At 40.9% G+C, this 26,356-nt stretch overlaps 1 protein-coding gene across 1 annotated transcript in view; it reads left to right on the forward strand.

Annotated features, from left to right (window-relative positions):
* Positions 1-8,294: 8,294 nt before the first annotated feature.
* Positions 8,295-26,356, forward strand: part of SPTLC3 (serine palmitoyltransferase long chain base subunit 3) — an 80,069-nt gene continuing 62,007 nt past the window's right edge. Inside the window, exon 1 of the mRNA XM_069008998.1 lies at positions 8,295-8,408. Within this exon, the coding sequence (XP_068865099.1) occupies positions 8,295-8,408 (114 nt within the window). The remainder of the gene's footprint in view (positions 8,409-26,356) is intronic.

Below are 26,356 nucleotides of genomic sequence, written 5' to 3' on the forward strand. Positions count from 1 at the left end.
GCAATGGAAACAGTCTATTAAACCTTGCCCCACCCTTCTGGGGGTGATGCTCACCTGTCCTGCACAGACTGGCAGGAGTACAACAGCCAGGCCCCATGGCAAAAGGAATGAGCTGAAGCTTTGGACCATCAGCCACGTGAAGACCTTCCACCAGCCCTGCTTTTGCCACGGGGAATGCATGGCACTGTGGAGAGGCTGGGGTGGGGGATCCAGCCAGCCCCCCCAGGGCTGTAGCATGGTCCAAGGGGCTGAGGTGGTGCCAGGAATAGGTTTTCTCCCATGGATGAGCATAAGAAGGGAACCAGTTCAGGCAGTGGAAACCTTAGCAGAGCCCTTACTGCTGAGTATTTAGTTTTTGCTTATCTCCGTCATGAGTCACCTCTGTTCCATTTTTAGCAGATAAAAGGAAGAGAAGGAAACCTTATGCAAAGAAACTGTAATGATGCAGTAACTCTATGACATCAGCTGCTGTTTGCCAGCATAGTGCATAGCAGGTGAGGAAAGGAGCTAGTCCAGGTAAGAGACTGACGTAGATGTCTGTTAGCTACAGTGAGAGTGCTGGAGCTGAAGGGCATGCACTACTCTCAGAGCAAGTTGTAGCTGATCATTTAATGGCTTGAAATTTTAACAGCGTTGAAAAAGCAGCACAGGACCTCTGTCCTGGGCTAATCTTGTGTAGAAAACGTGGCTTTGAAATCCACTGCAAGCAATAGGTTGCTAAATGCAGCTGCAAAAGTTGCCTCCCCAGCTAAGGAATGAACAGCTGGAGAGTGGAATGACACCTGTCTAAAAGTACTCTAAGGTCCAACTTGCCCAACTCTTCTCCAACAATCTGAAATATGCTGCTTTGTTTGAATTGGGATTTGTTTCAAAAGAGAACTGCAGACTGGGAAATAGTAACATTTGATTCCAGCTCTTTACTGAGGTCTGACAAGCTTACTGTGCATAATGTTAGAGATTACATAGAATATAAAGACAAACAAGTATCACAGGAAAGAAACTTTAGTTTTCTGGTGTCTTGGCAGGAGAGTTAAAAGACTCCAATCCTAAACTTGACTGGGTTTAATGAAAATCTTTTTTGACTGAAACTGTGTTGAGTAGGACCTGCTGCTCTGGGAAACTTTCAATTAATTTTTTTTTCTGGTATATGTACCAGCTTTGAACTGAGCTTTTGGAGTTGTAGCTCCTGAAACATGGCCCAATTTCTGGAACACCAGAGTGTGTTCCTAAAGCTTCTGTAACAAATGCTGGATGTTTCAGACTTCTGCACTGAACCTTTAATACAAATCACTTCAAGTAAGGAATAACATTTTATTTTGTTGTCAAAATGATAAATATAAATATAAGTCTTAAACTAACTTCAAAAAACACTTGTCTTAGAACTTCATGAATTTAAAAAAACTCTTGGGATAATTTTGTAATGTTGCCCTTCCTGCATTTGGCAGCAATTTCTAGAATTAATTTCTCAATTCTCATTCCTCCTTTCAGTCTCCCATCTGACACTTGGTGCCTCTTCAGAGCTCCATTGACTTCAGTGAGGCATGAAATTGAGAAAGAATTGCAGTTAAGTCTGCTTAAAACAGAATTGCAACTATTTATGCCAAGCTGCAGGGAGAGTAAAACTCTTGATAGTCAAAAGAAATTCTGCACAAGTGAAAATAGAAAAAAAATGGATCTGACAAAGCTTTTGAAAGTTTACAGTAAGTAGGTAAAGTGAACAATATTTTGGTTTCTTCCATCTGTTTGACAGTGTAGGGTAAAAATAACTAATGTCAACCATAGTAAAGTATCATGAGGCAACTGAATGAAAAATATTAAGTTTTTATATGGCCACTCAGCTACCACTTCTTTACCATAACTGGCAAACACAGGTTTTGGAGTTTTGTTTGGGTTTTTTTCTCTGTCAACCTGTACTTCCCTAAGAGATAGGATGAACAAAATTGAAAGTGTGAATAACAAAACCGTAGGTAGTGACAAGAGGAAATAAGTCTACAGAGAGCACATGTATGGAGTCACATGTAACACAAAAATCTGATTCTGTAGCATGTCCTGAAATGATTTGTTTGCTGGCAATGGGGAAGGCAAATAATCTACTCTGTCATGTCACTAAGTTTAGTAATGCTAATAAAAAGGTTTTGAAGTGTAACTACTACTTGCATGAATAGGGCTATTGACTTCACTGGGTCTAATTCAATGAAGTGCTTCACTGAATGAGTAAGAATTGCAAAACAGAGCAACTTAGATTAAAAAATGGGGTATTTTGCAATCCTACCTTTTTTTTTTTTTTTTCCTAACTGAGTAGCACTACTAGTTCCCATCTGGGCCTGCATAAGTCTCATGCTTCTGGAAGCACTGAAAAATTACATTACAAGAACAATAAGCAATAACTTTTAACTTTTGTGTTAAATCACTTCATAATTTCCTGTTCAGAGACTGACATTTCATCATTAAACACAGGTCAAAGCTATGTCTGCTCTGTTCAGTTTTATTAGTACAATAGTAATGAGATTTGTCTACCTTGTTAAGCATCAGTTGTCTTAATGTTCCAGGTGTTTGTAGTGGAGAATGACTTGTCTGAAGCGACGTGGTGATGACACAGAGAAGGAACAGATGGCACAGAGCTCCCCCTGCTCCATTCATCATGTCCAGTGGAAACAATGACAATACCATGCTGGCTCTTGGCAAATTACGGAGCTCAGCAAACAAATCAGCCTGACTGGCAGACGTCTTGGAAAAGTAAACTGAAATCTGCCTTGCATGGCTCTAAGGGGTACATGGCTATGGATCATATCACTACTGAAAGAGGTCTGTAGAGAAATGTCTCAGGAAAGACATTTTGCCTCTACCTGGTGCTTCTAAAGTGTTTTTTTTAGCCTTTGGCTTGGCTGAGTAGTTCTATTGGCTTCACTGGGTCTAGTTATCTGAGTTAAGGTTTTTTTATTTAAGGAGTAAGAATTGCAGATTTAACTTTATGAGAAATTTCCAGATAAGAGTGTAGTAATGGCATCAGGCTTGTAATTGGAAGAAGATAGAGCAGGAGGTACACTGGGCTCACTTGTGCTTGCTGCTGGATTTCTGCAGCAGGCTCTTAGTTGCTATATGGTTATTCTTTTTGTCTCGGTGTGATTTTTTTGCATTAATGTTGGTTTCATCTGATCATGATGTTCTAGTCAGATTTTTTTTTTTTTTTTGTATCATAAGATAAAGACAGAACTCTATCAGTTGTGCAATATGAAGCCTTGCTCCTTGCAAGGAGATAAAAGTTGAAGGTGCTACATATGTCCTCAGGTTAGCTACAGATTCCTAATTGGATTTATGTATCATGTATCAATCAGATATATGTATCAGATAGAAAATCCCAACAACTTCCAAATGCTATGAGTACTCAAAGCTTATTGACATCTGGATGCAGTCAGAAAACTGGTTCTGGTAATATTGCCTAAGAAACCAGGCTGACAGTATCTTTATATGCTTAAGGCTTTCAACCATTGTCTTGTTGTTTTACTGTGCACTGTGAAGAAGAAGGAGGGTGAAGAGGTGTCAAGAGGTAGCTGTGCCAGCCCCAGGGTTCTGCAGGGGCTGCATGGACCTGCCAGACATGGAGGAGCCCTGCCTGTTGTGCCATGCCCTACCCTGTTGCAACACTGGTTGCGTGCATCCACCTGTGCCATGGTTCTGAATTGCTCTAGATTATTCCCTGACCAATATCAAACCATTTTATATGTCCTTCAAGTTGTGCAAGGACACTTGAGGGGATCTTTCCACATTAGTGTGCAGTTTTACACCCAGGTGTAGTGGCAAATCCCTACTCGTTCCCACGTATGTATTGCTAGATAAGGTGTAAAGAAGCAAACATAGATATGGGGTTCTTCCATGTGAACATTTAGGAAATTTAGTCTACAGCTAGTGCTGGTGAAGTGTGGATGACTCAAAAGACACCAATGGGGGTGACTGACCAGCTGATGGCTGGTACTTTCTGTTGCTTTGTTGTTATTGTGTCTCCCTATCTGTTCATGAAGTCATCTACGTATCCAAGGCAGGAATCACCTCCAACATCCATGTGTCCACATACATGAAATATAAATAGAAGTCATCAATGGTACACTGAATTTATGAGATGGATTTCTGTTGTAAGGGAAATTGTTGTGAGAGCAAAAAGGAATTTTTTACTGTGTATTCCACTACTGGCATGCTCTGCTGCCAATTTAAACACTATTAGAATCTTGGATTTTAACAGAGGAACAGGCTTGGGTTCCCAGTTTTTTCAGCTCATGTTTGACATCGGTGTTTGTCCACTCAAAACAAGCATAAAGCTGCCAGGTGTCTTTGCTTAGATCCTTATTGTTTCATGTGGTATGTAAATGTGAATCTGCCATGAACTGAAATTATCGAGGTCTTGCAATGAGATTGCAAGACCATTTCACAACTGTGCTGTAAGTAACTGTATTCTGGGGTGAGCAGGAATCCCACGAAATCCTTCTGGCTTATGACATGACAGTGTTCTAGGATGAGCTCTCACACTTTCTTGCAACATTTACGTTTTTTTATTGGTAGGTAATCCAGTACGGCTATTATTAATGGGGACACTGTGGATCCAGTATTGTTATTTTAAATGGGGACATTGTGACCAGTCCAATGACACTACATGTCTGACTGGGCCAAAAGTCTAGTGGGAGGTTAGATGTTTTTGTCCCCATTTCTTGGGTGCATCAGCAGATTTCAGCCTTTTAACCTGTCCTATGTAACAATGGGAGTGCATACCAGAAAAGTGATTTTCTTCACACACTGAGAGACAACTTAGACAGAACCCTGCTCCCCTCCTGTTCTCTCTGCTCTGTTGTTAAACCTTGGCCAATTAACTGAGTGTATTTTACTTCATTTTTGCACCATACTCCTCACCAATTTGTCTCAGAGCTTTTAAAAAGGACTTAAACACTTTTATCCTGATTTTGATGTGAGTTAGCAAAAATCCATCAACAGGATGATGACAAAGCAAGGAATAAAACCTAGAACCTGGGAATTCATTGATGGTTTTCCTACAGATTTATAGTAATTGCACTCATGTCTTGCAAACTTTACTACCATTTTTATAGAACATGGTGTGTGGTCTGCTGGTAATATTAGAAATTCACCATCTTCTTGCCAATGTACAAAGGGTGACCAGTACCCAAGCCACTAAAGAGAAGGTCCCATATAAACTTAGTAGGATTGGTGTCCCCTGCAGTTGAATACGTGCAGTTCTTTTAAGGTCAGCATAGCAAATTTTTTGCTCCCACTTCCCAGAATGGTAAAAATAGGGTATTGCTAGTGGTGGTTTTGGTGCTGCCAAGTAGACAATTATTGAGTCCTTCCTCCAGTGTCCAGGCAGCACAGCTCCTCATACCTTTGAGTAATAGATTTAGGTGCAGATAACTGGTAAAATGATTGATACGTATCTAGAAGGTAATGAGTAATAGATGAGATGGCTTAGAGTAAGATGGAGTTCTGAAGGACACAATTCTTTTTTTAGGTTTTTTTGTTGGTTGGGCTTGGGTTTTTTGTTTGGTTGGTTTTTTGGCTTTGGGTTGGGGTTTTTTTGTTTGGTCAGTTGGTTGGTTTGGTTTTTTGGGTGGTTTTCTTTTTGGTGGTGGTTTTTTTTTGTTTTGGTTTTTGGTTTTTTTGGTGGGTATTTTGGTTTTGTTGTTGGGGTTTTTTGGTTTTTTTTTACTGCAGGAGAAATATCACATTCTGTTTACAGATCATTTTTGTGTATTTGTCCAGACTTGTCCCTTCTTGCTCTGAATAGGATCAGGGCAGGAATTTTAGTCAACTTCTAGTGGTATTTGTTTTGTGAGCACTGGCTTTTAGATCATGGTTAACAGATATCCAAATGGACAACTCTTCTCTGAGTTTTTTTTAATTGCTCATTTAAAGTCATCTTTAAATGTAGTATTTTTTTAAAGTTCTATTTGTTTGTTGTCTTAAATATTATAGACATTGAAATCTAAAATTACTATAACATATTTAATTCACTATTACATTCATGTAAGGACACTGGTATTTCATGGGTCTTGAAACAGATATCAGGTGTAGACCCAGAACCTGGAGCTGGCAACAGAATTTGCATTATCTGAAGCGTTATCTGATTGGAGATTCCACCTCCCTCTTGAACCTAACAGGAAGAAATAAAAGAGACATATGAGATGTTAATTTTGTTGCTTTGTGCCCTGGAAGGTGCTGAGCCTGTTGGGAAGAGTGCCTGGCAGAGGTGCTAGCTGGGATACGGGAAGCTGGTAAGGGGAAGAGCACTACTCCAGTAAGTGTTCTTGTCTTTATCCCAGTAGGGGGAAGATGGTCAGTAACTGACTGAGCAGATGGCGTGTTTTACAGGTGTTTGATTTGCTGTGACAATCAAGGACATAATTCCCAAATGAAGAAAGCTTCTTGCTGGGAGGGGTTTGCCAGGTGCAGAGAGAATGCCTCGCGTTACCTTGTTCCATTTATCAGCAGCTCAGAGGTGAGAGGTAGGCAGGAGTTATTACCAACCATCCTTCCTGCAGGCTTGTCCTCATCTCAGTCTCTAATTTCCTTAGCAAATATGAACTCTTAAGACCAACAATTTATTTTGCCACTGTTATTGGCTTTATGTTCACAATTCATTTGTCATTGAGTTTTACTTACAGATGCCTTAATGAAGCCTAAACATGACTAATTCGTACAGAAATGAGTTATTCTTGCCTAGGAAAAGCACCAAAAAGATAAAACTTTAAAAATCTGATTTCTGATGGTGAATCTTGTGTAACTGTGAAACAAAACATTTTGGTGTTTTGCTGCTTCTGTGTCATTTTAGTCAGTTAAAGGGTTATTTTCTTCACCTAAAATACTACAGTCTTATTAATCTAAGTTTAGATCTCTCTTAAGCAGGACCCAAAAGTTTTCCAGCTCACTGAAGACATTTCACATTGCAAATCACTTCAAAGAAGAAAATATATTTTAGCAATTTAATATGCTATGTGTCTGAGATAAGTTTTCAAAACCAACACAGTGAGTTCCCCTGTGTATTTTCACAGTGGTTCATGTAACATTTCATCTCCTGCATTCCACATACTCAAGTTCTAGGCTGCTCTTTCTGTATATTACTTACATTTCATTGCTAGGATGGCTTAGCAATTTTTTCTAATTAAAGAACTTCAAGTACTTTTATTATCCCAGTCTTTCATCCTAACTGTTTTTCAAAATTGATATTATAACACAGCTTTCCTTTAATCTGTCTCCACACTAACTTTAATTATTTTGATATAAAGGGATTCTATGAAATGCTACCAGAGATGCTTCTACTTTTACTTTTTGTCACTAAAATCTGAAGCATGAGAATTTGATTCAGCAAAGACCATATATTAATTTTCACAATTAAAAATCTTTTTTCTTAAAAGAAAGGCTGTATGTTAGTCCTCCTTAGTAGTTTTACATATGATTAAAGCCAGACTTGTTTTAAAACTAAATTAATCAACTTTATAAAACTCCATTTCTCATTCATTGCAATACCATTCCTTGCATACCATTTCCCCTGCTGCTGGCCAAACTGAGTTTAAAAGGACAGCTCACTCCAGTGAGTACTTGTGCACGTGTCTGTAGGATCTAGCTCTAGATAAATTCTCATTTTAGTGACAAAATGCTTTCCATTTCTTTGCAGGGTTAATGTTGTGTCTGTCGTGCTACTTATATAAGAAAAGACTAAAAGAAATGTTTCTGCTTTACTCAGGGCAATACTACTTGTTTTCAGCTAATACGCTCTTAGCAAGATGAAGCATGTAATTGTACAGATTACTCTGTTAAAATTTTCAAAACATTTTGGCAGTTTATATGTGAGTGACATCGCTCTACACTGAGTGTAATTCGGAGAAAAGAAACCAGGTTTCTCCCTGGGAGGTATTTAAGAGGTAATATATGTTTAAGTGTCTCCGCCTCTGAATCCACCCACTTCTTGATAGCTGCAGCAGTCTTGTTGACTCACAGAAGCCGTGTTCATGCAAGACCCAGCGATGAGCAGTATTTTTCAGAGATTTTAAGAGCACACCTCCTGCTATGTATTTCTCATTCTAGCTTGCTGGGGCTGAAGCTGTATGGAAGAAAGTTTTACGTTTCAAAGATATTGCAAAAGATAGTTCCTCCTCTCATCCTGGAAAATCCTGACAGACCAGTTGGATACCTTTCAGGCCTTAACCAAGAACTTTATCTTCTCAACCCACTGTCTTTTTTACTGTAGAGAGACCTGAGACACCCTTAAGGACTGAGAATCTGACTAATTTAAACAGATGGCTAATCCCAGTGCTGTCTGCAATGGACATCTACATCATCATCATCAGAAACAGAATAACCTCTTAAAAAGTGGAATATTTAAGAAAAATGGAATCACTAAAGGAATGAAGGTAAGGTTTAATTGTTTACCCTAATTGCCTCAATATTGAAAACAAATAGGTAGTTGCAACATTACTTATTAAGCTAGATTTATAACCGTCTTAGTGTCCATTGAACAGCTTGTATGGATTAGGCTTCTGTTTAAGTTTTGTAATCATGGGACCTAACACAGCTTTTGTCTCTCCTAAACTGCAAGAGAGAGTTGGGAATGCTCATGCAAATGCTGTCGGTCCTGTGGACTGACAGCCTCTAGTTCATATCAAACACATGTAGTAGCTTCCTTCTAAAGCTTAACCAGTGGTGGAGTTGACTTTGCAATGTATTAATCACTAGTGGAGGGCTGTTTTTTCAACTTCAAGTGTGTGTGGAGTAATTTTTAAAGTTCAATTTGTTGCTGTACAAGTATAACAATAAAAATATGTAGGCAGAGGAAGCTGTCTTTTCTTGATGTTTACATTTCTGCAGGGTTGGTTTAGCTGATCCCTGCACTTTACTGATGCCTGCTCTCCAACCTAGTACTGCTTAAAATCCAAGTCAGTTTACTTTCTATTTTCTCAAGCTGTTCTCTTTGAAGCAGCACTTCTCACATACCTGAGTATTTTGTAGAACTGTTGGCATGTAACATCCTAAAGGATGAATGACAAATCTAACAGTATACTTTTACCAAAAGAGCCAAAGTCTTAAAGGTTGTCTGTCTGCGATACCTGCTTTGACTGGGAGCTTACTGTCTGTCTTGCAGTGTCCTAATTCGGGATCTTTATGTGATCATTAGGAGAAAGTCTTGTAGTGACTCGAAGAAGGCTGGCTTTACAGCACGGTGTGGTGGTGAGAGGGGGATGGAGGAGGTTGCTTGTGGAGCCTGAGCATTCACCTGACTATCCCTGTTGGAAGCTTTAGACAAGGACTGTGGTGAGGGCTCCGCTGTTTTACAAATAAACTGCTATCTTTTATCTTTCTCTTAATGGGGCCCTAACACACCTTAGCACTCTAATGAAGGCACGCCCAGTGTCATGCTTAATGGTTGTCTGGCTTTAGGTGTCTCCCCTGGTACGAGTGTTTCCCAATCACTGGCTTGTGTTGGATGAGGAAAGCAAAAAGTCTTGCGCAATGACTGAAAAAGGCCTTTCTTGGATTCGCTTCCAGAAACCTAATTCAGTATCCTTTTATACATATCACATACACCTCCTCATCATTTTATACATTAGCTGTTTGCCACAACGGTGTTCTAAATCTTTGCTTTCCATTTGTGACAGATTTCAAGGGCTAAGCTTTGCCATTCAGTTACTGTCAACTGAAATGAGTGATTTTGAAATCCCAGGAGGGCATTACTAGGATTTCCTCCTTAATAAAAAAGAGAAGTAAAGTAAACAGCTAGAGAAGTAATGAATAATATTACTGAGAATGAGCCAAAAAAAAAAAAAAAAAATTGGCCTGAAAGGGGTGGCAAAAAAATGAGGGAAATATTAGTAGGTGGATCTTCAAGATTAGTGAAGTCTTACAAGCGCCACATGGTTGGAGGAGAAGGTGTGTTACCCTGCTGTGTGACACCTGACAGTAGCACTGAGCCACTTGTAAATACCATCCATGGCTGAGGGAAGTGGTGAGGAAGTGAAGGCTTAGAAAGTTCAGGAGGCTTATCAAAGACAGATTTGGTAAGTCCAGGTCGAGCACTGTGCTCTGAATTACACACCATTTCCCCTTTCTTTCTGCTCCAAACACAGATTGGGAAAGAAGGAAACAATAGCAGACAAGAGTCCTGAATGAACCAGGAATCTCATTCCTGGCAGGAATCTCCCCATTCCTGTCTGGTCTGTTTCCCCGCCCCAGCTGCCTCACCCTGTTCAGTGCTTGATGCTATTTTACAGGAACAGATACTGTTCCTTCCTCCCTGCATTGTTTATGAGCCTCGCTGCTGGAGGTGTGTGGCTCCACACAGCCCTCCGCGCGTTTGTATTTGCAACCCCTTCCTGGGCTGTGCTTCCCGCTTTACAAGCTGGGATCTGAGAAGCAGGGAATACGGCAGCTGGGTGCACACAGAAGCCTGTGCAAGAGCCAGACCCAGGTTTCCCTTAACTCCAGTCATTCTCCCTTCTTCCTCTTCTGCTCTTTAGCCACCTTGCCCCTATTTCCCGCAACACTCTGACACACGTTTATGTACTTTACTGCCCATGCGGTAAATTAATTGACCATTGAACACTTTATATAGCAGAAATATAGTGCTAGTATATTCAGGGGATGTGACTGCTGATGCTGGTTCTAGAACCTAAGACTGATGATAGTTCCGAAACTCTTGGGCTCAGTTATGGCCGTGCTACTTTGCAAGGAGCAGAAGAGGGAGAGATGCTGTGGCTTGAGAGAGGCAACTAATGCAGAGACTGCGGTGAGAGAATGGCACAGTGAAGGCTTCTAAGCCTATAGCAATAGTTTTACACAATTGGCTGGCTGGAACATCAGGCTTTGCAGAAATCAGCTCTATATACCCTTTTTTTCCAAGGGAGCCCACAGGAAGCACTGGCTTCAGGAAATGCTGGCTTTGGAAACATTGCTTTTGAAAGCACTTGCTCAAGAACAATGTGTTTTGAATCTTAATGATGTAAGAACATTTTGTGTGTCTGTGTGTGCTTGACAGAAATAGAGAAGCAATTCTGATACCACAACCCCCCCCTATCTCCCCCCGGCTTTCTAAAGAAAGGATTTTGTTTAATGGGTTGGGAAAGGTAATTAGGGATGATCAAATGTGGGGGAGCAGGGAGGCTCTCTTTGCTTCCAGCAATCTATGGCATACAAAGGACAGAGAGGAGGTAGCTGAGTGATAAAGAAGCAGTGAAGCATCCTACCAGAAGAGAAGCTGCTGCTTTTGGGGAAGTGCTAGACTGCTTTGGGGTGGGATGGCTTGTTCAGATAGCTTCTGTGATTGTTTTAAGTCTGATTCACTCAATTCTGGCTGGTAGCACAGACTCTCCATGTACTAGTGGACATCAGGCTTAACCACGTCCCCACAGCCATGCTGCCTCCAGGTAGCCTTTGGAAGCTGGGCCACAGTAAGTCCTAAACTTTGGGATGTGGGTTGCAGACCATGTCTTCTACTTTGTTAGTGCTTCTACCAGAGGCAGATGCTTTGTGTTCTTCCAGAATCCATAGTCTGGACTTGCCTTTACTCAAAGCACAGTTCAGTAGCTAACCTATTTATTTAGCTAACTGTATTGGCCAGGAGAAGGTATTTTCCTAGTGATGGTTTCATTGCTGTTTTATTGCTGTTAATTGGGTACCAGTAATAGGGGACATTGGATTTTTAAAACAATAAATGTGTATGTCTAGTGGAAACATTTTTCCTATAAAACACATGCAACAGTTCCATTTCTTCAATAGATTATTTCCTTGGATGCCTTAACCTCCAAGACATTATAAAGCTATTTTGCAAACTCATTATTTTGATGTTCTGCACTGAGAATGGCAGTGGCTTGGAAGAAACGTGTAGTCAACAAGACTATAACCTTTTCCAGGACTTTCAAGCTCCTGTCTGAAAGCAAAAAAGAGCCTGGGATGAGACCAAACCCAGCAGGATCTGCCCCACTTATCTGATGGCCTGAAAATGTGATAGTCTCCAACATTTGGAGGCTCTAAAATTCAGAAACTGTTTATGTTTAACCTCTGTCCTGTGATATCTGAACCTCCTCCCAGCTGTTCTACTTAGCTATTTGGTTCAATACTCCAGCATCCAATCTCAGTCCCTTCCATGCTCTTGGCTCTTCCAGTTTTCCTCCTCCCCTTTCTGCTCTACAATATCATTTACTCCCTAATAAAGATCTTAAGCATTGATTGTTTAGAAGGAGAGGAATGGAATATGCCATGCAACTGTTCTCCATAGGAGTAACTTTCTTGCATGTTGTAAAGGCTGCCTGTAATTTCTTTGCTCTGTTTGCAGCATCAGTTGTGCCATAATGGTCTACCAACATAATAGCTTTTTTCTGAAATATCTTCATATTTTGATACTGGTTTGGGTAAAAACAAACTGAAAGGGAACTTCCAGCAGCTCAGGATTTTGGATGGTTTCCATTGTGCATGTGTTCATGGAAAGTGCAGTTCCCATTTGCCCTCTGGGTTTCGTAGCTATAGTGACGTCAGGAAAAAAATTGAAATTTGGTTTTCAGTAAAATTCTCTGCCAATTACTGTACCTGTTTCTTCAGCTGCACCATAGGTAGGACCTTCTCATCCTCAGTTCCTGCCTTCTTTTCTCCTTGGTTTCAAGCCTGAGAAAAGTGTTGCTTTGCACCTGCACTCTCAGCTAATAATCACAGGTCTTGGATCCACGCCCTTGTTTCTGTCATCTGCCCTGCTATGTGATGAGCTCAATGCATTGGAAGCAGGAAACACTGGGGACATCTTTCTGCAGCCGAGGTGTCACCACTGTGTGGGCACATGTAGCAGTCTCTGACTCTTGTAGCAATGCTGTGAGTGTGTTGCATGAGACTTTGCATGCAAGGCTGCAATTTTTCACATAGCTCAATATGTAAGGTTGGTCTGGAGTCATTACCTTCTTAACGCCTGGAAATCTCTAAATTCAGGTAATTAAATTTTGGAAGGTAAAGCCCTGACAGAAATAGCAGAGAGAAATTTACTTTGGCTTGAAAGATTCAGCTTGTCAGGTCTTCAAGGTCAGCCTCCTCTTAGCACAGTAACAGCTCATCCTTCTACTCATGAAGCAAGTAAATGTATTGGGAGGCTGGCTTAACTACACACATAACCCATGACTGAGCTCCAGTGCAAAAATAAGCACTATACAAGAGATAGAAACGGGAGTGGCCTTTGAAAGAGGAATTTTGAAACATTCTGGGGGCATGTAGGGATGGCGTTAGGAAAGCCAAAGATCTCCTGGAGTCAACATTTGCAGGGAATACCAAGGGAAGCAAGAACAGCTTTCACTGCTACATTAGTAGTAGATAATAAACAAGGAAAACATGTCCCATCAACAACTGGGGTGAATGACTTAGTGACCACAGATGCAGGTAAGGTGTACTCTGTGCTTTCTTTGCCTCACTTTTCATCATCAAAGTCTTCCAAGCCTCTGTGTTGTCAAACTACCAGCAGTGAAAGAAGGTTCAGTCATGGATCTCTTGAGAAATCACAACCTATAAAAGGGTGTGGGATCAGGAGGGAAGCACTCCTGATCAGTGTGCTGGCTGATATCACAGTGATATCACTCACTGTCAGCTTTTGAAAGCTCCCACGTGTCAAAGATCCCTGATAAGACAAATATTTCACCTGTCTTCAAAAGACAGATCATTTCTAGCAAAGGTTGCTTCTGGGAGCATAGGGAGAAAGGTGATTTTTGACTGACTATCTTCCATGCTGAGGTGACTAGATTTGTGTATAAGAGGTGAGTAATGGATGTCACCACCTTGACGTTGGCCACACCACCCTCATGTGCTACTTGGGACATTAGGGTCTCGATGGGCAGACTACTATATGGGCTAATAACTGACTGGATCACTGGACTCAAGGGGTGGTGGTGAGTGGTTCATACTTTGCCTGCAGGCTGGAGAGGTTTCATATATGTAGACGGGGAGTGGGACTCAAGGTATGGGTAACAGCAATGGGACGTATGGAGCCTTTCAGGGCTCAGCTGGGCAAAACCCTGAGCACCCTGCTGGGAATTTGGTTTTGAGCTGCCTTTAAATATGAAGATGAAACAGAGACCATCCAGTCAAAGTGAGTCTGTGACCTTTCAGTGCAAGGAGGCAGCATTTCTGTGGTGAGTCAGCAGCAGTGATCCAAAAATGGATTAAACTGATGCAGAACCCCAGTCAGGCTTCTGTGAGTAGCTATCTGGCAAGCAGCTTATTCATGCTCAACAGAGGTAATTAGTAATAGAAAGCCGTGGCGTGACTAGTCCCATTGCCTGCCTATTTACATCCCTTCAGCATGAGAATTAATTGCCTGTGCAAGCTGTAAGTGGTGGTCTGCCTTACAGAAGCAAGAAAGGTAAAATGTGTCTTCTACCTGCAATGTCAGCGAGCGATGTAGCTGGAAGTGTTCCATTGCAGAAGCAAGTTCATCAATAACTAGCAGAATGATAAGATTATGGCTGCTTAGGGCCTGTTTGGGTCTCTGTGTGAGCTGGCATGTACAGGACCCAGGGATGACCACAGAACACTGAATGAAATGAAAAGAGTTATTTTATTTTCATTACCTTGTCAAAATAGGGATCCCCAAAGCAGCGCCTGGGCAGAGCCACATGAGCAGGGACACCACAGAGCTCAGTTCTTGCTTGGTCCATGCTAGAGGATCTCTGAACCTGCTGTTTTCACCTGTATTTCAGGGGTTCTCACAGGTGTAGATTACTTCCCTGCTTCAATCTTTCCCACAGCAGGGAAGGAATCTCAAGTGTGTTTGATAGAGTGCCTGTAAGTCTATCTCAGGCCAGTGTTATTGAAACGCAGACACTGGACTTAGCCAACACACAAAGCTAAGCAACAATTGGTATGATACATGTGTTTTTCTACACCTCAGCTGCAATCACTTCAGCATGTTTATAATTCTCCTCAACAATCTTCTGTTATGTTCCCACAGTTTCTATAAAATCTGACTTTTCACCAGAAAATTGTTTAGCATCGTGCTGCCTCTCTCACAGCTTGCTCTTTGCATGTGTGCAGTGGCGTTTCTAATCCTGGCTTATAGGGTACAGGACAACCATAAAGATCCTAATTTATCATGATATGCAGGTCTGTTTCTTCTGCCAACGTAGACATATGAATTCTCTTGTGGATTATTGGTTTTTACTTTCTTTTTAAAGAAAAGTAACTTTTGTTGTGGGTAGGACTTGTGGCATTAACCAGCAAAGCAGGAAATTAAATTTGCCTACAATGACCAGTGGCACAGCCAGAGAATTCCTGCCATTCCTGGCAGCTAATTTTTTTCCACAGAAAATACTTTAAGAAAGCAACCCAGCCAGCAATTTTGTGAGGGTTGCTCTCTATTGTCTGAGAGTTGTCATTGTGGCATGGGTATTGAATTGGGAAGAAAAACGTCATTTAAGGAGAAGAGCAGGCAACAGGACTGGCAGTGTTGTGTGCCAGACTGAGGAGGAACTGGAGTGTTTTACAGTTAAGGATATATGAATTCAGACAGATGACTAGAACGTTCTGCGAGATACCTTTAGTACAAAACTGTGAGATGAAGAGCTGAATTTCCGGGGTAAATGCTATCTATGTACACCCATGTCTTCAGAACAAAGTAACATTTAACCTGTTCTGGCCAGGTGTCTTTCTCCCACCTAAAGTATTTTGAATTTCTAGAACACCCAGTGTAGATGTAACACAACAATACCTTATCTGTTCTACTGATGATCTCAGGGATTTTTTGGAAGCCATTCAGCTGTATCCTTGCCTTCCTTCATTCGATCAAGCACAGGCATGTGCTCTGTCATTTCTTCCAAAAAATTTGGTCTTCTCCATCAGCCTACCAAGATGTGAGGATTTATTCACGTAAAAAAGAATTTTGGAAAGACAAATTTGAAATGCGGAGCTGAGGCTTGTAGCCATTTCAGCTGAGATAATGCTGCACTCTGCTTCCTCCAGGCATTTACATTTGAGTTTCTGCTTCCCTGTTGCTCCTGCTGATTCATAAGGCCTGAAGAGCTGCCATGCATCTCTCCCTGTGACTCACACGTAGCTATCTGAGACTTCACAGTCCAAAGCTGTCAGCCTTCATCTGGAATCACAGCAGCCAATTTGTATGTTCTTGAGCTTCCCGGGGCTGTTCTGCAGGAGAATCCCTCAATCTAGCTCTGAATTTCCATTTTCTGCCCATTTCTTGTGTTTCCACAAAACTCTGTTTGTCTTCTTAAAGGGACATTAGTTCCTCTGTCATCACCAGGTTGCACTTCCTGCAGGTAAAGGTAAGCTGCAGCCAAGTTCTTATGCACACTGTTGTGGGGGAGATCTGTTAAGATCAGCCACACTGCTGCCTGGAGAGAGCAGGGCACAGATGTTTCCACCCAGTCCTAGCAGCCATGTGTTAGTGACTGTAGTGATTTACATGAGACCTTGGAGGTCAGGGAATATAACTTGAGAAATAAATTTAAGACCACCTGTGGCTGTCACATTGTACCTCATTGTCAGCTGTTCCCTGAAAGAATCCCAGCCCTGTGATCTGATCAAATATATCTCCTGCTGACCAACCTCAAAACTTCAGGTGCTGCACAGATCCCAACACCAAACTACAAAACAATTCAAAGTGAACAAGATTGTTTTTAAGGCATTTCATGGTTCAGGAAAGCATTTGAAAAATCATGTTTGCCCTTCTTTTTGAGATTGTATTCATGCAAGTTTCTGGGTTTGGGCTTTTGAACTTCCATCAATCTCTTGACATCAGTCATGCTCACAGGGAACATTCTGCTTTGTCTCTGGCACACAAATGTGTGGCTGCAACTCTCCTGAAGTCATCTCTTCTTTATAAAAGGTTGCTTTAAAATTGCTCCTCTGTGCAATATTTTCCTTGCATCACTGTTACATAAACAGGTTTTTTGTGTGCATATGTGGGTGGTAAGATTGTCTGGGAGGTTCTATCAGATATCAGGATATGTTAATCTTGAAGGGGAAAAGCTTCTTGGCTTTTGATTGTTCTGTTTTGATCAGAAAGGAAAAAAACCCTGTTCATACTGTTTGGATGCAGTCTCCATCCCTTTTCCTCTCTTCTAATCGCAATCACCTTCCCCTGTGGGCCTTATCCTTGGTTCCTTCCCGCTTGCTTTAGGTTACAAGAAACCTCTTTGTGAAATAAGCCTTTAAGTAGTGGATTGGTGCATCTGTGGGTAAATAAATAGTAAGGGGTGTTACAAAGCAGATTTTCATTTCTCTCTATGTACAGCCCAGTTTTATCGCAGGTTAGCAAATAAGAAATTACTTTATCAAATGATCTGGGAAGAATGCCTCGTGGGCAAAACTTGTCTGTTATTATTTTTTGGCTCTCAATACATGTTTTAACAGTGTCTTTTCAAGTTAAACTCAGAACCTTTGCTTCTTAAATCTATTTCTTACTCATAACCAAGAAGGAAGTACAGATTCCAAATCACAAATGTGCGTTTGCCAAAACCAACACCTTTAGAAGAAAAAAGCTAGTATTTTTATTTCTCATGCTGTGATAAGTATGCTGTTGATATATGCCAAGTCTAATAGCTTTTTCTTAAAATCTGTTTTCAAGGGATAGAAAGTATATCAATTCTATAATTTGTGTCTATTTTCAGATGCATATTAATGGGACTGGTAGGTTGATGTGTGTAGTGTGAAATGTTGGATATTCTGTGAGCACTAGCAAGACTTGGCAAAATAATTACAAGGTTGTGTCCTGAGACAGGAGACTTGTGCTTTGTGAACTGAGGAGCAGCTTTAATAAAATCTGGCTTCACCTTGGGTTGAACCTTTTGTCCAAGAAGAGGTGTAATATATTACCTCCCTGAAGAGGAATTAATTGACCTCCTTGCATCTCTTGCTCACCAGTGAAAGGTAAAGAAATAAAATGGTGCACACGATGACTGTCTTGAGCCAAAGATATTCAGGATCAAGAAGGGCTTCAGGAAGCATGTTTTTTCTCCATGTGTCTACAATAAGGATGAGGAGCTGAGCAGGCTGGCCCCTTGGTCCTCTAGCAGAGGATGTATTGTTAACGGCAGCAGTTTTCAGCGTGAAGTAATGTCTGCAAGATCATTCCTCATCCCTCTGTGTACAATGTCTTCCCAAGCCCACAAGTTCACCTGTCCCTTCCCAACAGGCTGTTCTCTGCCCTTCATTAGCATCTTGCCTCTTGCCAAATTTCTATTGATATGAGAGAAAACTCTTCTCTTTGCTGTCTTTCTCTATAAGTGAAGCCCTGTCATCACCTCTTTGATTAGGTAAAGAAGTCACTGTGGGTTTTGCATTAGAAATCCATCTCTGGAGGTTATACAAGAATGAAAGTCAACAGACACTCTGCTAGTAATAAACAAGACAGCATTACCAAGCATGACAGAACAAAAATGGAGCTCTGTCAGCTTCCATCTCGTCCCCAACCCAAAGTATCCATTCATTTATGCTTTTGAAAATCTTGTGTTAACTTCCTTATGGTTTCACCACAGCATAATTAAATCAAGCAAGGCGGAAGGTAAAAATTAGCTTTACCTATCAATAGGTAGAAAACGTTTTAAAATTTGCAGAAATAAGGTATCATTAGTAGGTTTTTATATCTGTGATTCAGTGTAACTGAAGACCTTTAGAATACTTGCATGTGGGCTGAGAATAACAGGGGTATATTTTAGTAAATTGAAACATTATTTCAATCTATTTTTTTTTTTTTTTTGTATCATTATCAGAGACTTGGGCTTTTTTGAGTGTTTCAATGTGTAGCTGCTGAGAAACAGTGTTGTAAGCTTGTGATATTGTTGCAAAGATGTTAACATCTACAGGCAACAAAATTTCAATCAATGGCAAGTTATGCAGATTCTTAAAACATTGGGTAGGCCTATTTGTTTTTATTCCCTGCCGAACACTTTATAGGTGTCCAAAATGTATGTGATTGGGGAACAGGAGTGTTGCATGAGGGGAAAAAACCTACCTACATAGGCTGAGCTTTCAGCATGGTAGCATTATAAAATCTTGGCTGGTATCCTAAAGAAACAAAACTTATTTAGCGATACTATACTATCTGTCTGTCAACTCCTTAACAGCTTGTGAACTTGTGAACCATTTTTGTATCATCCACTCTTTCCTTTAAGTAGGCTTTTGGGCACAGGAGAAAGGCCCAGCACCTTCCCTGCTGAAATAAGAGAAGCTGCAGTGTGAACTGATTCCTCCAGTGACCTGGACAGTCTGCAGCAGAAAGGAGATTTGACCTATGTCCCAAATAAGAAAGAAGTTTCTGTCAGTGTGTTCCTTTATTTGACACCAAAGTCAGCCAACAGAGGCACATATAAAAAACACAGGATTTATTATTCCCAGAGCTCGCACTGCTCTGTTTACTTCTGCTCCAACTCATTTCTCCATGGTGTGTACCTCACCATTGCATTTCTCTGGAATTTGTTTAGTCCGTAAACTTTCTGACATAAAGACATTTTATTTTGGTCTCTACTTGTAAAATTCTTGGTACACGTATGATCAGTGTCCATTGAGGGTACCTTTATTCACAGGGATTTTTATCAAAGTTGCCCAGTTTTTCAAATATCATTGATTTGTCATTGGTATTGTGTAAAGCAGTTGCCCTGCCTCTTGTTCTAGTTGATGCTACTAAGTCAGGATGGAGAAGTGTGCCTTGGTGTCATCTCTCATGGGATATTTCTGTTCTATCAGTCTATCTACAGATGAAACTTGAGTTCATGTTAAATGTTATTGTTCTCCCGTAACTCAGTTCCTAACTCAGGCATCAGTTCTTCATCCTTAGAGCAGTCTTATCCAAAGGGGAGCAGTTCCAAACTCATCGTTGTTGTCTGCCTGGTGTTCCCCCTGTTCACAAGGGCCATGTTATTTCAGTTCACCTCCTGCTGATCAAGTACCTTGCCTGCTCAGCAACAGCATTCTCGTTGGAGCTGTATTTCAGGACATCAGCTTAAAGACAGAAATGCAAACCTCTCACTCTGTGACAGGTAATTTGTGTAAGCTCAGGCCAGAGGTTGATGCACAGGCATTTTACAGGGCTTTGAACACTTCTTCCTTGAGATTAATATAAACATGATGAGAATATTTTATTTTTCAGGGCTACACACAATTACTTGAATAGTGTGGAAAGATTTTAAACAGTTTTTAACCAGATATCCAAAAGGGGTCATGCCTCTAAACCATAGCCAGAAATAACTTGCAGAGGATGGTTTGAGGATTCTTTAGTTTACTTTTTTTATAGAGTGATTTTTTGCTGGAGAAGCTAATCAAAACATCTCTGCACTCTGACACTTCTCAATAAGTAACCACCATGGTTGACTAACAATAATTTTTTTGCAGACTCCACTGTTTGCTGCTTGTTCCTTATTTCTTTTTTCCAGCCCTGTGCATCTTCCTGGTTTATGGCTGCATTTCAAGGCTGCATTTAATCACTGTTGCACAGTGTGTGGCATTCTTGGCTGTGCTACATCCCCACTTAGATGTGTGGCCAAAAAAAAAGAGACATTTTCCACAGGATTCATGCAGGATTTGCAATGCAGTATTTCAGCAGAGGTAACAGAGATGGGCATCAATCATCTGTAATAAATCATATTTGCCAGCTATACTTTCGGAATAGGAAACAGCTTTATCTATGAGATTATGGTGATAAAAGGGTTTACCAAGTCTGATGATAAATCTTCTGACACAATTTCTTGAAACTTATGATAGAGGCAAATTAACTAGTGTTACTTTCTGTGCTATTGGAAAAAGGAATATTTTTCTTAACTTGAAGCAAATGCTGGAGTCTTGTTTCTTTATTAGCCTCATTCAGCCATGGGTAAAACAAGCAGACACGCCTGTGCTTTATCTATTCTCGTTTTCTGACAGATCATTGCAAAACTGAATAGGAGCTTGTGACTTTCAGTCCATGTTGTTCAACATGTATGATTTAGCAGAGCTCATAAACAACAGTGTTTAAACGGCTGAGTAGGTAAGAATTTAGCAGTGCATTGAAACATTCTGAGTTTTGAAAAGAGAATTCACTTGCGTGGAGGAGATGGAAGGAACAAGAAAATGTATACACATGCAAGGCTTTGAAAGGGAAGGATGTCTCGAAAGCTGCCAGAAACAGGTCTTTATGTATGGATACTGGTCACTTTTGCATTAGGAAAATTACTTCTCAGGCTATGGTGGCGATCTAATTTACCTAATACTGGTTATCTTCATATTAAGGGTGATCACCAGCTGGATAGAAAGCTGCTTATGTCGTAAGCCAAGCAGGTTACAGCTATTAACAAACACTTTGGTTTAGGTCCCACTTTCACATCTGAGAAAAACATACTTGGAAACATGACATTCATGTCTGCAATAGTTTGTAATTATTCAGGTGTCAATATCAGAGACAAGGAATCACGGTAGAACTGTTGTAACTCCTTCTCACTTTCAAGGCCAGGTCAGTGAAATCTGTGTTAGTGAAGGGACAAAGAGTTCTCTCCCAGGTGACGGCTGGCCAGGCAGGGTGGAAAGGAGGGAGTGTGATAAAGCACTGGTTGGACTGGAGAGTCTGGCTCGCTTGGTTGTCCCGAGCTGCTTTCAGCAGTGTTCAGCAGTGTGGTGGTGCTCGGGTGGAGTGAGGTGGAGCTGCCCCAGGGAGCAAAATGCGCTGTGAGAACTGGGTCAGGGGCGTGCCGGGTGCGCTGGGGCTGCCCGCGTAGCCCGAGGCTACGGAGGGAAAGCCAAGAGGAGGTGAAAGGTGGATGGGTTGAGTCTGTAGCAGGTGATCTCAGCCAGGATGACGGCAAGGAACCAAAGGGAAGGGATGGTGCAAAGAGGGGAAGATGGAGATCTGTAAGCAACTGCAGTCTTAAAGGGAGTTGATTTTCTGTTTTTATTTATTTTTTTTTTCAAAAATAGCAAAGAAATAAGACTGGAAAGTGGGTTGCTGCAGAATAATTTCACAGGTAACGTGTGTTGACTAGAGTGTAGTACTCGGAAATGAAATACTTTAGTGTTGACTGAATGTTTAGTTAAAACAGAAGCAGCAGTGTCTGCTACCCCCAGCTCTATTCCATACTCCCATTAGGAAAATTCTAGCACAAGCTCTTTTGTAACTGCTTACAACACCTTTCTTCTGTTTTTCTGAGTCTGTAAGAGTGCTTTAATCCATTTTGTCATACGTCCTTCAAGGATATACTTAATTTTTTAAAAATTTTCTTGCTAGCTCCAAAATTGTAGTGTCTCTGGGGAAATGTGGTGTCCTCTGCAGCATGTCTCGTAAAATAGCAAAAGCAGATTTGAGGGCTGTGTGGGACTGAGATGGATCTTAGGAAATGAGGACGGAATTCTAGGGGTTTGTGTAGGAATGCAAGACTTCCACATTATTCTACTGAGATTTGTAATACAGGAAAAAGTTGTTAGCACTTAACTCTAGCTCACTACAGAGACAAAAGGACATATATGGAATTTCAAAATAATTCCACTAGGCTTTGCAAACTAAGTGGTCAGATTTTTGGAGTGGCTCCCACAGAAAATAAAAATATTTCAAAATTCTGTGGTCTGTGATCTTTTCTTCTGACAGTGCAGGAATGCCTGCATCAAATATTTTCCATTCCTGGCATGGATTTATTTCCCCAGAGGTTATGTTCTGTTTTAATGTAAATAATCTATATGGTGTGATGCACCTGAGTGAAGATACTTTAAAGATTTTACATTCCTTTCCAGTCAAGACCTATGTGATAATCTGAACCTTAAGCATAATTGTCTTTCCTTTCTGTATCTTCCTGTATACCTTCACTGCACTGTCTGTTGCATTTTCAGTTTTCTTGGTGTAGGAGCCAATCTTCCTCCTTGGCTGATAGAATCCCAATTTGGACACTCCTCCGCTTGTCTGGGTTTTTTAAATGAAATCCTAATCTATTCTGTTCATTAACAAATGGCAGGATACTGGATTTTACCCCATGCTTTGGCTTACAGTGACTCTGTGAGAATACAGAAATGCAGAAAGCAGAAATGCATTGGTCAAGGCAGACCTTTAAGTAAACTACTCATACAGAATCTATGTTTTAGAATATTTGACATGAAGGGATATAATCTCTCTGCATGCTTTTCTGTTGCTCTTCCAAATCTGGCATAACTTTTTGCTGGTATCTTTCAGGGTCTCTCAGGCAAGCCAGTGCTTTTCACTGGACATTTCTATATCATTTTCACACAACAGCTCCAGTGGACATGGCTGTACTGAGCATTTGACTTAGTCTGAACTGCCTTTATCCAAAAGGAGAAGCCTTTCATTCATTTCTCTCTTGACTTAAAGCTAGAAATCATGGTGCACTTCAGGGATTGGGCTCTATAACGGGACAGGGACACGAACTGTCATCTCCTCCTGGGTGGATGCAGGCAAGGCTCACACCTGCCCACCCCTCTGACTGAGCTGACTGGATTCCAGAGCCGCTGCCTCTCGCAGAGGGAAGGTACTGCCAGGGTGTCCTGTGTTCATAAAACAGCGTCAGGCAGCAGTTCACCAACCTGCCAGCTCCTGTCCAGGCTGGGAGCCAGGAGCCCCTGTGTGTCACTGAGGCAAGACCGTGCCTCCAGGCACTGCAGACAGCACCTGCCACACAAACTGACTGACTGACTGTCAAACAAGGAGTGCAGCTGGGCAGCACAGGGCCCTGGGTGTGATCTCCTGCAGCCTGGATGGAAGCACTGCTGCTTGAAGGGGAAAAGTAAAAGGTATTGCTGGGACTATCCAGACCTCCCATACTCAAGCAATTATTTAAACAGGTAATTCAAGCTAATTACATCGTTTAGCCTTTACAGCTGACAGTTCTGTTTTTCTGGAAGCAAGATTGATCTTTTTTCCAAGTTTCTCTAGGGCCCTGGGGTGGTGCCCACAGCTGTGCTTCCGAGTACCAAGTCATGCCTTCTTCACAGCTCACAGTGCCTTAGCTGCATTCCCCATTGAGAGACCCCGGATTGTCCCTCATGAGTCCCTGCTGGGGGGCAGCTCCACCTGAGTTTTGTTCAAGGGCTTCCACTTTACTTCTCCAAAGCAGAATGCAGACAAAAATTATGGCGTAGGAACTGCAGGTAGTATTTTACTGTACTTATTGTCTTCCAGCACCTTTAAGAGATTAGATCTGAGCCATGAAAATAAAGAAAAAAGAGGGGTGGAAAAAGAGACAACAATACTATCTAGTATGAATTTGGTCCTCAGAGGGGGATATTCTTGAATTATGATGGTTGTTCTGCATGTCCTTCTTGCCATTCTTGATTTTGTATCAACTGATATTTTTCACACAGGCTGGTGTTATTCCATTAGTCCATAAGGGAGCTGTCAGGATGGACACATAAAATTTCTTAATTATGATTAATTTTATACTGAGTATGAGGGGAGTGCACAGCTTTCCCTGTGCACTGGGAAAGAATGTAAAATAAGGAGTTATCAGAATATACTAATATTGTTTCAGAATTCACTGTAAAGAATTATGTCTGAAACATCTAAATATTTACCTACAGGAGTGTCTCCTTAGATCTTGTTAGGAGCTTCTGTCATGGGACCTCAAGTAGTTTGCTGGGAGTTTTTTCCCTATTGTAGCTGAACTTCATTCATTCTGTATTAACTGATTTCTACAATGGGACATGCTAGTGAGATCATTTTGCACATGTGGACATTTTTCACAAATAAATTATATTTTTCTCTGCTAGATGGTAGGCTGTAAGTATGTAGTTCATCCTCTCAGGGGAGTTCCTGGATGAACTAAAGTTGTCAGAACCAATTTAAGGCCCTCTCTCCACTACAGTTGAGAGAGACACTGGTACCTTTTGTTGTTGCTCATTATTTGCCTCATTGCAGAAATACATTTGTAGCAGCCATTATAGAAGGGTACAACATTTGTCTTATGTGCAAGTTTGTATTTTTTGGGGGGTTCTTTTTGCAAATGAGGAGGGGTAGAGGTGAAACATGAGGTCTTCTGAAAAACGTTTATTTATCTTCTGCATGAAGGTTTACTGTTATTTGATTATCATGTATAAGTTTAAACAGTAACTTCTTTTTTTCAGAAGTAGGAGACTACTAGTATTTTAAAATCTTTACATTTTAATGGGCTTTAAAACCACGTTTTTTACACGAGCCTTCCTTTTGGATTGCATTGACAAGAAGTCAGATTGGTGTCTAGGCATCTTCTGTTGCTCTAGAAACATATCAGGTAGCTCAGGAGTGTTCTTGATCAGAGATTCAGCATATCCTTCTAGATGACCTTGCCTAGCCTTTGCTTTGCCAACTACTGTTGCTTTGTTTCTAAATTCCCAAATTTAGGAGCACGGGCACAGATGTCTGTACCAAAGTGTTATCCTAAGGAAAAGTCAAAGAAAACTTATTATATCTTTCAGAGGGTTGATACACTAGAATGGTGATATGGAAAGATGTTAATGAGGTAAAGATAACAGGGGGGTTTTGTTTGTCCACAAAAGAGGGGGAAAAATGTCTATATGGACCTTTTGTTACACAGATCATGAAATTTGCTGAACAGATTTAATTTCCCCAAACATCAACAGCTGCCTAGAGCCAGAGTAATATTAATTTTATTTTAATTTTAAGCAGAAAGTCTGTATACCTATTTCCTTCTTCCAGCACCTGTGATTCAGAGGTTCTCTCTATTTGCTTACATTTTACCCACTGAAGATACATTTCAGCTGTTTTTGCAGTTCTCAGTCATTTCTGTTCCACATTTCATGTCATAGCGAGGTGAACATCAGGTAAGCAGAAAAATAGGACATGAGGCTTAAAAGTATTTTGAGGTGTCATCTAGTCAGTTTCTGCAAGTCAGTTTTATCCAGGGCTGGTTTTCTGCTGGAATATCTTGAAGGCTGTTCTGGAGCCTCTTAGCTCATAAGATGTGCCACTCTGTTTTGGGGTTTCGTTGAGACTGACAGAACTGCTTTCTGCTGTCCTCTGCTAGACAATGTTAGCTCTGACTTTACATGAAATGTCCCTACCGGTGGTTTATATCCACCTTAAACACCTCCATTGCTCTAGATTCACATTTAACTGATTTTATCAGTACAAAGCTCCTTCTCATATCTGGTTTAGATCGCTTTGGCTGTGATTTGAGCATATTGATGCTTAATAGAGCACAGAGTACTCTCTTTCTTTTGCAGTTATCTTTTATATGTTTGAAGACTCTTAGGCTGCCAGTCATTAGGGTTTTCTCTTCTCTTTAAACTAGACAATTCTAATTCGTTCATTCTTTCCTCATAACTTACTTGACCAGACTTTATGCTTCTTTTCCCAGTTCTCTCCATCTGGTTCACATCTTCTTTCTCAAAAAGCAGTGTCTGAAGCTGGATGGACACTTCA

This window comes from Aphelocoma coerulescens, chromosome 3 (genome assembly GCF_041296385.1).
Source record: "Aphelocoma coerulescens isolate FSJ_1873_10779 chromosome 3, UR_Acoe_1.0, whole genome shotgun sequence".
Lineage (NCBI taxonomy): Eukaryota > Metazoa > Chordata > Aves > Passeriformes > Corvidae > Aphelocoma > Aphelocoma coerulescens.